At 36.1% G+C, this 13,573-nt stretch overlaps 1 protein-coding gene across 1 annotated transcript in view; it reads right to left on the reverse strand.

Annotated features, from left to right (window-relative positions):
• Nucleotides 1–906: 906 nt before the first annotated feature.
• The window catches only part of CNGB1 (cyclic nucleotide gated channel subunit beta 1), a 49,818-nt gene continuing 37,151 nt past the window's right edge, over nucleotides 907–13,573 (reverse strand). Inside the window, exons 13-18 of the mRNA XM_031949924.1 lie at nucleotides 10,152–10,249; nucleotides 9,963–10,046; nucleotides 8,938–9,056; nucleotides 8,312–8,458; nucleotides 3,365–3,587; nucleotides 907–1,670 (exon numbers count right to left, since the gene is read on the reverse strand). Of these exons, the coding sequence (XP_031805784.1) occupies nucleotides 1,236–1,670; nucleotides 3,365–3,587; nucleotides 8,312–8,458; nucleotides 8,938–9,056; nucleotides 9,963–10,046; nucleotides 10,152–10,249 (1,106 nt within the window). The 3' untranslated portion in view covers nucleotides 907–1,235. The remainder of the gene's footprint in view (nucleotides 1,671–3,364; nucleotides 3,588–8,311; nucleotides 8,459–8,937; nucleotides 9,057–9,962; nucleotides 10,047–10,151; nucleotides 10,250–13,573) is intronic.

Consider the following 13,573-nt stretch of genomic DNA (forward strand, 5'->3'; position numbering starts at 1 on the left):
CCTAAAGCCAGGGAACCTACTAGAACTAGCAATAGACCTAGCTAACAAGAGGCTTAGATCCTGCCTTTATGTTTTCCCATAATGGAGTCCTAAATATTAGAACCTTTAATCTATCTCTGTCACTAGCCCAATTTCAATCTCAAATGATCTAGGTTAATAAGAATAGACTTACTATAATTAGGTGAGAAGATGAGTACAAAAATATCATTCTTACAAAGCCAAAGAAAGAAAAATATATTTTCTATTTCTAAAAATAATTTTCTGAGAAACAGTTAAGTCCAAAAAAAAGTTACTAAACAAAACCACATGTATCATCCTCCCATGAAATGGAGAGGAAATCACCTGAGGATGAAATCCACATACTTATTTATTCTTAATTTCCCTGACTACAGTCACATCCTCCATTCCATCCCTTTGATTAAATGGACTCTGTGTGTGTATATATGCAAACATACATGTGTGTTTCATCATTTAAAACATACCTGGATCTAATGTATTACTTTGGTGTGGGATGCTCAAAACAGCATGCTTCAATAATTCTTACTGGGGATTGTTGTTCAGTTATTTCAATCATATTTGACTCTTCTTGACCCCATTTGAAATTTTCATGGCAAATATGCCATTTCCTTCTCTGGCTCATTTTACAGATGAGGAAACTTAGGCAAACAACTAAGTGATTTAGCCAGAGTCAGATACTAATAAGTATCTGTTGCCAGATTTGAATTCACAAAGGTGAATTACTGATTTCTGGTTTCACTGAGCCATCTAGCTGTCCTGTTATTAGAGATAGGGAACCCTTATAATTTATTAAAATAGTTGCTGATGAGTCATTGATGCTAAAAGATCAATGAACATGATTCTATGATTCCCTCAATAAAAATAAATAAATGAATGAATCTGGGGAAAGACGGTTGACCAAGTATTTAATGGGAAAGTAAATAGCAGAGATCAGTAGAATCCTTTCTGGGATCCAAGAAGCCTTATACAGGGTTGCAAGTCTCTTAAAGAGGTTATGGTCTTCATTTCTAAGATATTAGTCCTGCAAGCTAAGGACAAAGAAAAGGCAAACCAAATCCTAGCTTTGTTAGTGAAGTTTGTGGCCACTAACTGGAAATTAGAGGCTGTTGAAAGTAAAACTATTTCTCTAGCTTAAGTAGGTAAATGTAGGTAGCCTGCTGGAACATGAGAGGACCAGATTTTGGATGACTTTCTAGGAACTAGCATGGGGGTGGATTTCACTTGTCATCCTTCTTTTCTGGGATTTCTACAGAGAGAATCTGTTCATCACTCTCCGGGGCGGTGCTTATTCGAATCCTGACAGAGTGGTCAGGAGATTCAGACACAATTTCTCCATCATCTCCTCCCTCTGATTTCTTGGGGGAGGAGGAAGATGGAGGATGGGCATCCGGTGGGTCTGGAGCCGCTGGCTCTGGTCCAGCTGATGGTTCTGGAGCTGCCAACTGGGATTTATCTGGAGCTGCTGATTCTGGTTGGTGTGGAGCTGCCGATTCTGGTTCGTGTGGAGCTGCCGACGTTGGTTTATCCGTAGCTACTGATTCTGGTTTATCTGTAGCTACCGATTCTGGTTTATCTGTAGCTACCGATTCTGGTTTATCTGCAGCTGCTGACTCGGTCTTATCTGGAGCTGCTGAGGCAGCAGAACTCTTGGCCTGGAAATAACAAAATGAATGATTAAATGTGTGTACTCTAGAGTTGGAGAGAAAAATCAAGACCAATTATGAGAAATCTAACAGAATAGATACACTTGTGAGCAAAGTTCTAATTCAAGATGATGCATAAATTTCCTTGATTTTAGTAAATATGAAAAATTAATAAATATTAAAGGTAATAGTTTATCCTTTCAAACAATGCCAGAGCATTCTCTTTTTAAAATGAACTATTGATTTCTTTGAATCTTTTCATACAAGTCTTTCATCTAATCTATCATTATTATGGTTATGATTATTATTAATCTGTGAAGTAGGTTGTTAAATACCCTGGCAATTTATTTTTAGTATGTGGTAAAAGGGCTTAGATTAAGATGCTTAAGATGTGCAATAAAATACCTTAAAATGAAAGGGAAATAGGTTTCTATAATGCAGAAAATACTCAATTACAATTCTCTTAAATTTAATTCCAATCAAATCTCAAAATCTCCTAAGGCATAAAAAGCCTAACTTCAAGGAAAGAATCTTGAAATTGTATTACATTCTTTTCAAAACCTCTCTAAATCCATAGCCATAATTGGTACAATAATGTTAATTATCATTCTGCCTTTAGCCTCTTTTTGTAGCCCTAGCTTTTATGCCTGATATATATGGCTGAAACATAGCAGGTGTTTAATAAATATATATTGATTGATTGATCTTTGTATCAAATCACTAAAAGAGTCAAGTTTGGAAATGAAGACTTTTTGTAATACACCCTTTGAGCTAAAGGCAATGAATAGGAGAAATAGGACAGGGAGAGGAATGGCAATCAATCCCATTATTTCTGCAAACAGAGGCTATTTTATATTCTGGGAATCTTAATTTTCATAAGTCCTATTTTTGCATTAAATTTCACTTTATTATTAACATTTTATGATAGAGGATTATTATTCCAGTCATTCATTACTGTAGATTGAAAAAATAATCAATCATATATCCACTATGATGAACTTTGATAAATTCCAATGAAAAACCAAAGAGTGAATCAAAGTATTTTACATTAATACTTTACAAAAAATGCAGTTCTTTAGCATCAAATTTCAATGAATTTTACTATTAAATTATGAGCATTATACATCAACATGTCACATTAAAATAAAGCATTATTTGAGTATTTAATATTTAAAAGAATGAATATCTGGCATAAATGAATACATATAAATATATGTACATATGTATAATAAAAATACATATATATAATACATATAAAATATGTTTAAGAGAGAACATATGCTCTACATATTTACACTACAAAAATATATTTATCTGAACACAAATTTGCGAAGCATTTTTTCTGAAGCCTTTAATAAACTTAGTATTTTTAGCTTTATTTATTCTAGATACTTGATATGCAACTGTGCTGCAAACTAATATTTTAAACCAAGAAGGAACATGAGTAATCACTGACACTTAAGAGATGTTATAGGGGCATCTGAGAATGTGCAAGTTTAACACATCCAGCATAGAAAACTAATACCCACTGGCTTCATAAATACTATATTTAAAAAAAAAAACAAGGAATAAAACCCAGGCTTCTCTCTATCATAACCAACTCTTTACAATTTGGTTGAAAGTAATGCTACAAATGGCTATATTTCCATCAGCCAGTTCCTAGACCCCAAGGTCATGTCAAGGCAGACAAGTCTGGTGCTTACCTGCTCCATCTCTTGCTGTTGCTTCGCAGCTGCTTCTAATGCAGCCAGTTCTTTCAACCTTGCTCGTAAATGGGCAAGTTTCCCACCTTTCGCTGCTCCCTTCGCTCCCATCTTTCCTGCTGCTGCTAAAGCAGCTGAGAAAAGTTTAGGAGTCCCAGCCCTCGGAGGAAGGATGAGTATGCTTTTCTGTTCTTTGGGTTTGTTGTTATTTCTTAGCATCCTCCTATAAAAGACAATAGTAATTCGTACTTGTTCAGAAAAAATCCAAAAGTCAAATGTCACCAACAAATCCCCAAGGTCAGCAGGGAATTTTTGCATATTACGACTATGAAATAAATGCTTTGGCTAAACATAGGCTTGTATCATCAATACAATCTCGATGGTACTTCCACCACTGGTCCAGACCATGAGCATACTATTGCCTTTTCATCTTGTACAAATCTTTCCATCCATGTCTCTCTGTAAATACTCCATCGAGAACCCACCCAAAACACGGACGATGTTCCATTTCTCCATTCTCCAGCCAGGGCTATACATCTATTATCTCTCACACTCTCCATAAGACCAGACTGCAATGGAAAGCAACATTGGAAGGGTCTATTGCAACCTATTACCAAGAAAGGTTTCCATGAGCTGTTCTGTAAAGGGTGTAATCATGAAGATGGGTCAGGGAAATTTAGTCTAACATTTAATAACCAAACGCTCCTAATGAGCAAATTTAATCATTAGGATTCATCAACCTATACTGTCAACTAAAATAATTTGCTAAAACTTCTTTTGTTCTTCCTTTGTTATAGTCACAGTGCCTTTAAACAAGAGAAATCATGATTCAATGACACATACTGACTGGATGAGTTGCGAGTTGTTTTCCAGCTTGCATTCTGTGGTCCAAAGGTCCCTTCCAACTCCAATGCATCATCAATATGCAATGCACATAGCTTGTTTTTCTAAGAAAGATTTCCCCATTTGTCTCCCAACCCCTCCCCCTAGTCAGTATTTCTCAATTCTCAGGAAGGCTCAAGGTCTTGCTTAAGTCAATGAATTATTACTTTTTACAAAAGGCCTATGTGCCCAAGATCAAGTATCCAATGCAAATTTTTCAGTTTGACATTTTGAAACTGGTTCCTTTCTACCTTTCAAGATTCATCTCAAATTTTGCATTTCAATTATGCTGGCCCATTTAATATGTTTCACTTGTACAAAGCATCATCTTCCATCCCTTTGCACACCTGGAACATACTCCTTTTTCCTCCTGGAATCCCTGTTCTTCTTTAGAATTTAGCTCAGATACAAACTTTTTTCTGAGGTCTTTCTTAATCATTCTCACCTTACCTATTGCTAGGGCACCTCTCCAAAAACCACTTTATGTTCTCTCTATACATCCATACGTATACATGTGGTCATGTGTGCATATGTGCACATGTATGTATTCATACGTGTCTGATTCCCTGGAGTGCAATCTTCTTGCAAGAAGAACCTCGGTTTTGTCTTTTGTATCTTTGCTTAGAACAGAATGGCAAACCACTCCAGAGCATTTGCCAGGAAAACTCCAAATGGGGTCACGAAGAGTCAGGTATGATCAAAAACAGCTAAATAAAAATTAGTTTGTCCATAGTTGTAGCAAAATACTGCCAGCTTCTTTAGGGGTGCTCTTTGGCTATGAATTCCAAAATGAATATACTTGTCCTCTGAACATAACTGCTTGGTACCTACATTTTTTCTACATCAGATACCTGCCCTCCTGAAGTCTCCCTATGGCATGTTCTTGACACGGTTCAAACAACTAATAATAACAATAACTAGCACCATAAAATTCTTAAAGGTTTGCTAAGCGTTGTAACCCCATTATCTTATTTGACACAATCTATTGAGAAAAGTCTCAATTCTTGGAGGAAGCTCCATCAGGCAGTATAGCTTGATGGGTCATTCCATTAACTGAGGACATGTTTCTGTTGACTTCAGGTTGCAGGTCAGAAATCAGTTCTCCAATACCACTCTCATCCTTCCTTATTACAAATCAATAATTCTGGACCAGCCCCTAAAATGTAATCCGTGTATCTTTTGAGCCCTGGACCCTGACACATTGAGCAAGATGCACTTTGCAGAGATCCCTCACAAAATTTTTCTTACTTGCCCACAGAATCAAGGAAACTCTGGGAACATCTACTTAGGACTTATTCTTGCTTTAGAGCCCCAGGCTCTAAGAATATAAGAAATAAAAAAAAATTTCTTATATATATATGTATTATAAAAGAATATATTTTATATTAATATAAGAACATAAGAAAATATATATAAGAATATAAGAAAAATTTCATCTGAATGAAATGTAGGCTGGGTTTATATTGGAATCCCTCAAATAATAAAATTAAGCATTTGTATGGTGTTTTATGGTTTGTAAAAAGTACTTTACAAATAGTTTGATCCTTGTAATATCCATAGGAGTAGGTGTTATTAACTCCATTTTGAGAGTTGAATCGTTTTTCAGTCATGTCCAACTTTTTGTGACTCCACTCAGGCTTTTTTTGGCATGAATACTATAATGATTTGCCTTTTTTTCTCCAGCTCATTTTACAGATAAGAAAAGAAAGATAAGTAAGTGATTAATAAATTTATAAATACATTATAAATTAATATTAATAAATATACCTATCTTATATAACTATGTAACTGGGATTGTGCAAAATTTTCTCAGATGAAAAGGGGTCAAGAGTGGAAAAAAGTTCAAGAAATTCTTCTAAAGGTAGCTGAACCTAATCATTCCAATTCCTATAATGTCCTTAAGTCTTAGACACCTTAAGGGAGAGGAGTTTGAAGAATCATGGAATCAGGGAATGTTACGGAATTATCTAGTACAACTTCTTTATCTTTTATTTATTTATAATTATATTCTATATTATATTATTCTAGAATATAAATATTTTCTATATTTATTTATTTATTTTGATCCAGATCCCTTGCACCAGAGTCACACAGCTGTTAAGTTTCTGAGACTGGATTTGAACTCAGAAAGATGAGTCTTCTCCACTCCTGGCCAGGACTCGGTGTACCATGACACTACCTAATTGCATCCATCCCATTTTAAAGATAACTGGGGATGGCAGAAGTTAATTGATCATACAACTAAGACATTTCTTAAATTGTATTTGAATTCAGATCTTCCTCACTACAGGATCAATTCTCTACCTACCACAATACCTTGCTGCTTCTGTCAGGCAGTCAGAAAACTTCTTCACTTTCCGGAGAACCATCCAGCAATTCTCCCTTCCATGTTCTACCTACTCTCAACATTCCACCTAACTTAGAATGAGGGGACAATTCCTTGTGGCTCCTTGGAGCATCCAGTCCCTGCTGCACTGATCTCTGCAGTACCAGCAAGAACAAGATCCTCTGGTTTTGTTCCTCCTCCTGGGACATGATCATTCCTCATTCCTTCCAATAATAGCATGAACATTTATTAAGTCTTCTTTTAATTTATAGTTTTTCCAATTCACTCTCTCCATCTAGTATCAAATCATGAGTTCTCCTGAAAGAACCATACTCCATTCAAGTTCCAGATGAAGCTTACAATCTCCAGCTCCTTTACCCATCCACAAACCATATCCAAAAACAGCCCCCTACTGGCACATGTGCATCCTGGCACACAAAGGGCATCCTGGTGCACAAAGGGAAAGGAACACACTTGCATATCTACTATATTTTATGATTATAAATTGGACAAGTAGACAACCAAGGCACTTGGCTAATATGGGGGCATGTTGTTCCTATGATATGGAAAGAGGTTGTACAAGGATCAGTGAAATGATCCACTGTCACTTGTCCATTCAGAATAAATTTCCTCTGGATCAGCAGTTAATATCAATCATGGTTTGCTATTTAGCAACTTTGGGATAATGCCGCTATTCATTCTATTCTACCATTTTGATGATCTCTTTTGTCCTCATGTTTTTGAAAATAGCACGTTTCCATTTTGGAACTTAAAGATTAAGGTGAGTATGAAATATTTCAGCTCTCTGACTCCTCTTCCTCAGAAATGCTGAATTCACAATAAACTTTATCTTTCTATAAAGGGTCAGAGTAGTCATGTTAGCTTAATATTATTCTCTAAAGCAAAGCTTCTTAAACTGTGGGTCGGGACCCTATATAGGGTCATGTAACTAAATAAGGGTCGTGAAATTATAGTTTATTAACAATAAGTGCTTGATTTATATATCTATTTTATATACCTATATACCCAAGGTTGTGTAAAAATTTCTTAGATGAAAAGGCAAGTGGAAAAAGTTTAAGAAGCTCTGCTCTAAAGTAAGTGAACTGCATCATTCCAATTATTCTTGGTACAGTAATGTCCTTAACTCTTAGATTCCTTAAGGAAGAGGAGGGTAAAGAACCATAGATTCATAGAATGTTAGGGAATTATTTAGCCAGCTTCATTATTCTGGGAATAAAGGAGACAGAGGTGAGTTGCTAAAAACAGAAATGGCAGTAGGAAAAAAAAGAGCACAAGGTCAATTCTGATATCTCTTCCAATCTCTACCTTCACTCCAGAAACCATGATTTAGGGAGCAGTTCTCTTTAGCTGGCACTGCCAGGAGCCATGTGGATGGGCGTGGTGCATTGGCAGTGCAATGGAATATATAGGATTTGTGAAGTTGCCCCACTAGAATACGTGACATCAACAAGAAACTTATTGAAGACCATAAAGAGGGCCACAATGGACTTCTTTGAAATGGAATCAACAAAAACTCCTTTAAATTTCTATACCCTTCTTGTACAATTCCAAAATTCTTTACAAAACATTCTGTATAGATGTAGACAAACCTGTGATTTCCCTGGAGACTCCCAGGAGAAGAAACTTCCTCTACTCATATAAAATGCTACTTTTTCTTTAGTTTATGGTCTTCCAGTAAGTGTCCAAATTACTGACCACTTTTCTAAGGAATCACATACCTGGCTTTCTTCCGAAGCAACTTCTGAGACTCTGGATAGTGAACCAAAATTTCATTCAAGTCCTTCTTATCCAAAATGAAAAGGTTGGTGAACCCATGAGCCACTACATTCGCTGTGCGGCGATTTCCTCCACCAACAGCCAACAAGCTAATTATTTGAGAGAATAAAGAGAGCAGGCAAAACCACTGAGTGCTAGAATTGTGTGGTTGTGAAATCTTTAGTCTGACCTTGATAGCTCAACCATTAAATAAGACAATATCGGTAAAGTGCTTAGTCTCGTGCCTAGCACATAGTAAATAAATAATCAATGTTGGTTCCTTTGTCTTCTTCCCCTCCCTTAAACCACCATGAAGTCACCAAAGCAGCTGAAAGACTATGTGCCCCAATCTGGGAATGCAGGGAAAGAAAAATAATTTGTTAGCAATTGGCAGTTGGTTTTAGAACTCCATTGCAAGGAGATTCAGTGAAATTATAGGAATGTTTCAATCCTGGTCTCATCAATCCTAGTCTCATTGTTATCTTCTCTCTTCCCCCCTGCCACCATCCCAAAGTCTGATCTCATTTCCCCAATTCTCCCCTCCTCTACCCTACCCCCACCTCTTTCCCACCCCTGTTTCCTTCCTGACCTTATTTCTCCAAATACAGATCCTGCTTTCAGAGTCACAAGAACGGATTTGCCATCTGGCCCACCTAGTACCTGGACCTGTCCAGCTTGGATAATGTACATTTCTCTTCCAATTTCCCCCTGAAATAAAAAAAAAAAGTTGCTAATGTTTAAATAATATACAGGAATACTTTAATCACAAAAGTCCCCACTGAATCAGACCTATTCATGACAGAGCTTTGGTTTATTTTAGTTATTTATTAATTTCAAGACTTGGTCTTCTCCCTATCTTGCCAAGTGCATGAGGACTACTCACATGGCCTGATCCCGCTTTCCCTGGCATGGAAGTTTTGTTCCATTTTATTTATGATCTCTTCTTAAACAACCTAGTGGCCCCCTGATCCAAGAGACTCAGCATATTCACACAGAATTTAATGCTTAATGCTAAAATCAGTTTAGCCCAATGACACTCAGAACTCCTGAGCTCAAGAGATCCATCAGCCTCAGCTTCCCAGAGAACTCACTGCTCTTTTCTGCATACAAGATCAAGATCTGACTTTAAGTCACATTTCTTCTAACTAGATGTGTGACCATAACCAGGGTATTGATGCTTTCTGAGTCTCCATTTCTGCATTTATAAAATGGATAAAATAATAACACCAAATGGGAGAACCAAATGACATAACATATGTAAAGCATTCTGCAAATCTTCAAGCATTATGTAATATTAGTATAATAACTGTTATTATTACCATCTCTACCATACTCACTTCACATGGTTGATCAAACGATGCTAGATATCAACGTTTTTTGAAAAGTATAAGCAGTTGTGCTCATATGATGTATTAGTACTACTGATAATAATTAGCATAATCATCTATTTGCAAGTAGACAATTTGTACATTCCAGTTATGACTTTTCCAATCATTTTTTCTTTGTTCTATTGTTCCTTCTGACTTCTTCTTTGTCATTTACACAAATAAATAAATTAATTAATTAATGAATAAACAAGTGAATGAATGAATGAATGGATAAATAAATAAATACCTTCTTGCACACATAGTCATTGGGCAGGTAAACAACAGATCTTAGCCTCTTTAGCATATCAAAAATCATTTGCCTGTCACAGCCCTATTCCAAGAGAGGGAGAGAGGAAAAGAGTCAGGATTTAAAGACAAACAGATTGGAGTCCACATAATGAATGAGGCTTAACTTTGACTCAACTGGCAAATGTACCTGAAAAAGAGCCACCTTGCTGACAATGTCATAGTTGACATCAATGGCAAGATCCAGCCGCATCTTATCTGGGAGCTGTACCATCAACTCAGATTCATCTGATGAATGGGAAGAAGAAATACATCATTTACTCCTTATTTGAAAGTTCATTTACACTGGATGACACATGAGTTCAGTAGCCTATCAGTATCTAAATGAATGTGGAGGGTTATATTTAGGTATTTTGATCAAAAACACATACAAAATATGGTAGACCTTGAGAGGGTGTCTATATATGGAAGAAGGGGTCTGTAATTTCCAAAGGATGGTATAGGCCAGGATCAGCTACCATAACAGAACAGAGGACTGTTATACTGTTGGTGAGGGGAGGAGATTGGTGATGATGATGGTTTTTTCCTCTATAATCCAGGAGCAAAAAAAAAAAAAAAAAGTCTTCCTCTGGATTTGGAAGAATTCTGAGAAACTCAAAAAAAAAAGTCTAATTATTTTGTCCATTTCCAAGAATTATAATCCTGAAGTCCATGAACCTGAGAGATGTGGTACTAAAAAGACTGAATAGGGATACTGATCCAACTCTGGATTGATTAAAGGCAGATTATTGATACTCTGATATCTCAGAGCTATTTTAGCCCTGCTGCCTGAGACTTGGAGACATTTCTTCTAACTTTCTAAATGAACTTAAGTAGGATAGAATTATCTAGGGGGGGGGGTGCAGAACTAGGCTCAGCAGGAGGCAAGGCACAGAGAGGCTAGTTTTGGCTTGATATGAAGTTATACTGTGTGAACATAGAATAAGATGCCCCATGAATTAATGAGCTCACCAGCACTAAAAGGGGTTGAGGAGACATGGGTGATCATTCACTTAATAAGTCTTAGTGAATATTCCTACAAGATGTAGGAATTTGGACCACATGATCATTGAGATCCCATCAATATAAGATCCTATGAGACCAAGCCATGTGAAACAAAACTAGGAATGTAAGCCAAATAGGAATTGTATAATCAGAACCTTGGCTAGTGATTTTGATGTTTCCAGGCAAATAGCATTCTTCTATATAATTTGATGTGAAAATATTTAATAATTATTTAATAATTTCTAAAATTATTAAAGGCACTGAGAAATTAAGCGACTTGTCCAGGGTCATACAGTAAGTAGGAGTCAGAGGCAGGATTTAGATCTAGGTCTTCCTAGTTTTGAGACCAGTTCCCTTCATTAGGCCAAATTATCTCTCTTTGTGAGATATTAAGCCGATGTAATTGAGTTGGTGGGAAGAAGACCTTAGGAAACAAAGCCCTGTAAGAATTCCTGGACAATGAAAAAATACTGATGAGGTATCTATCAACTGGATTGAAACGAATGTCAGGGTTAATAGAAGAATGCAGCTCAGTTGTACTGCTTGAAAAAGGAAAGGGCAAGGAAAAAGGAATATAAGAGCAGAGCCAGGGAGAAATTGCTGCTGATAATTTCAGATTTTAACTAATTGTTTTTACGGTGTGCTAAGTTCAATTGTTTCTATGCTATTAAAGGAATACAAGAACTAGCAAGATATAAAGGTAACAAAACTTTATTTACTTATACACTCTTTTAAAATTATTTTAAATTTTGGCATCCACTAAATTTTACTGTCCTGGGACAAAACTCTGAGTACCTATACCTAGTTGCTGCTCTGCTTCAAATGTACTCTAAAGTCTGAATAAAATAATTTCTATTTTATTGGCTATTTAAAGATTATGTCTATTTCTGATCCTTCATCTTATAAATAAATGAATTTACTATTAGTTTTTTTGTGAAGCAATAGAAAACAAAATGAGAAAGTTAAATATGTAAATTATTAAATCAGAAAAGGCATTTTCATTGTTAAAGGCTGCAAATATTTAAGTAGAAATATATTTCTCATAGATGCACTCAAAAACTCAATTGAGAACATTTTCAAAGGATGAATAAATAAATAAAAAGGAAGAAAATACAGCTAGGATTTTGAGGCTATGAAATGATAGTTATGCAAAGTTACCGTAACTCATTTCCAGCACTTACAAGTGGCCTCCTTGGATTTCATTGTTAATATTTCATTGTAATTATCTCTTGAGAAGAAAGCATAGATAAGAGACCACGTGATTCAGTAAGAAAAGCCCTGAACTATAAGCCAGTAGCCTGGCCTTCTTTGGTCTACTTCTAACTATCTGTGCGACCTTCAGCAAGTCAGTCATAACTTCTATGAACCTCTGTTTTCTTTTATACTCCTTTGATGGGGTCTTGTTAGGATCAAAAGAAGAAATAGATATGAGAATTTGAATAGTTTAAAGTGTTTTCTTCTTCTTGTTCTTTATTGCCAAATATTTATTTTCTCTTCTTCTCATCTCTCCACCCACATTGAAAAGAAAAAAAAAAAAACATTTGTAACAAATATGCATGGTCAAGAAAAAGAAATTCCCACACTGGCCATGTCCAAAAAAGTGTCTGTCTGCATCTTGAGTCCATTAACTACATGTATCATCATTGGTCCCCCTGGAATCATGGGTCATCACTGCATTGATGAGAGCTCTTAAGTCTTTCCAACTTGTTTGTATTAATAACCTTGTTGTTATTGTGTAAATTGTTCTTCCAGCTCTTCTCACTAATACAAAGTACTTTGCAAATAAAAGTATGAGACATGTCTTTCTCACCCAACCTTACTGCATTTGGGAAAGCAGAATTATACAGAATCTCAAAATTGTAAAGAACTTCAGAGGCTGAGTTGTTGCCAGAGGCTGAGGGCTAGAAGAAACCTTTTCATTTTATATTAACTGTGGTTAAATTTAAGTATATTCCATGAAATATGGACAGGGGAGCATCCTATGGATAAAGCAGACACGTTCTCCATTTCTGATAACATGTTAGCTTAGATCCAAAAGTCTTATACTTTGGAATGATGAAGTAATCCCTTGGTCCCTCTGCTACCCTCTTTATGACAAAGTTTTGTGTCTAAGAAAAATGGCTGTGAACCACGATCTGCTCGGTAGTCATTAAAAGAATTGTGAATTTTCTGTCTGTCTCTTCTCTCTTTCTATCTTTTCTTTTTCTCTCTTCTCTCTCTTTCTTCTATCTCTTTCTCTTTTCTCTCTCTCTTTCTCTCTTTGTCTCTGTCTCTCTCTGTCTCTTTCTGTCTTTCTCTGTATGCATCTCTCTTTGTCTCTGTCTCTCTCTCTGTCTCTCTCTCTGTCTCTCTCTCTCTCTCTCTCTCTCTCTCTCTCTCTCTCTCTCTCTCTCTCTCTCTCTCTCTCTCTGTGTGTGTGTGTGTGTGTGTGTGTGTGTCTGTTTCTCTGTGTGTCTCTCTCTGTCTCTCTCTCTTTTTATTTCCTCTCTTTATCAATCTCTCTATCTCAACTTTGGGAGTAATTTTCAAGATCTAACACAGAGTAGTTGAATGAGAACTCATCAATAA

This window comes from Sarcophilus harrisii, chromosome 2, assembly GCF_902635505.1.
Source record: "Sarcophilus harrisii chromosome 2, mSarHar1.11, whole genome shotgun sequence".
In the NCBI taxonomy this organism is placed as follows: domain Eukaryota; kingdom Metazoa; phylum Chordata; class Mammalia; order Dasyuromorphia; family Dasyuridae; genus Sarcophilus; species Sarcophilus harrisii.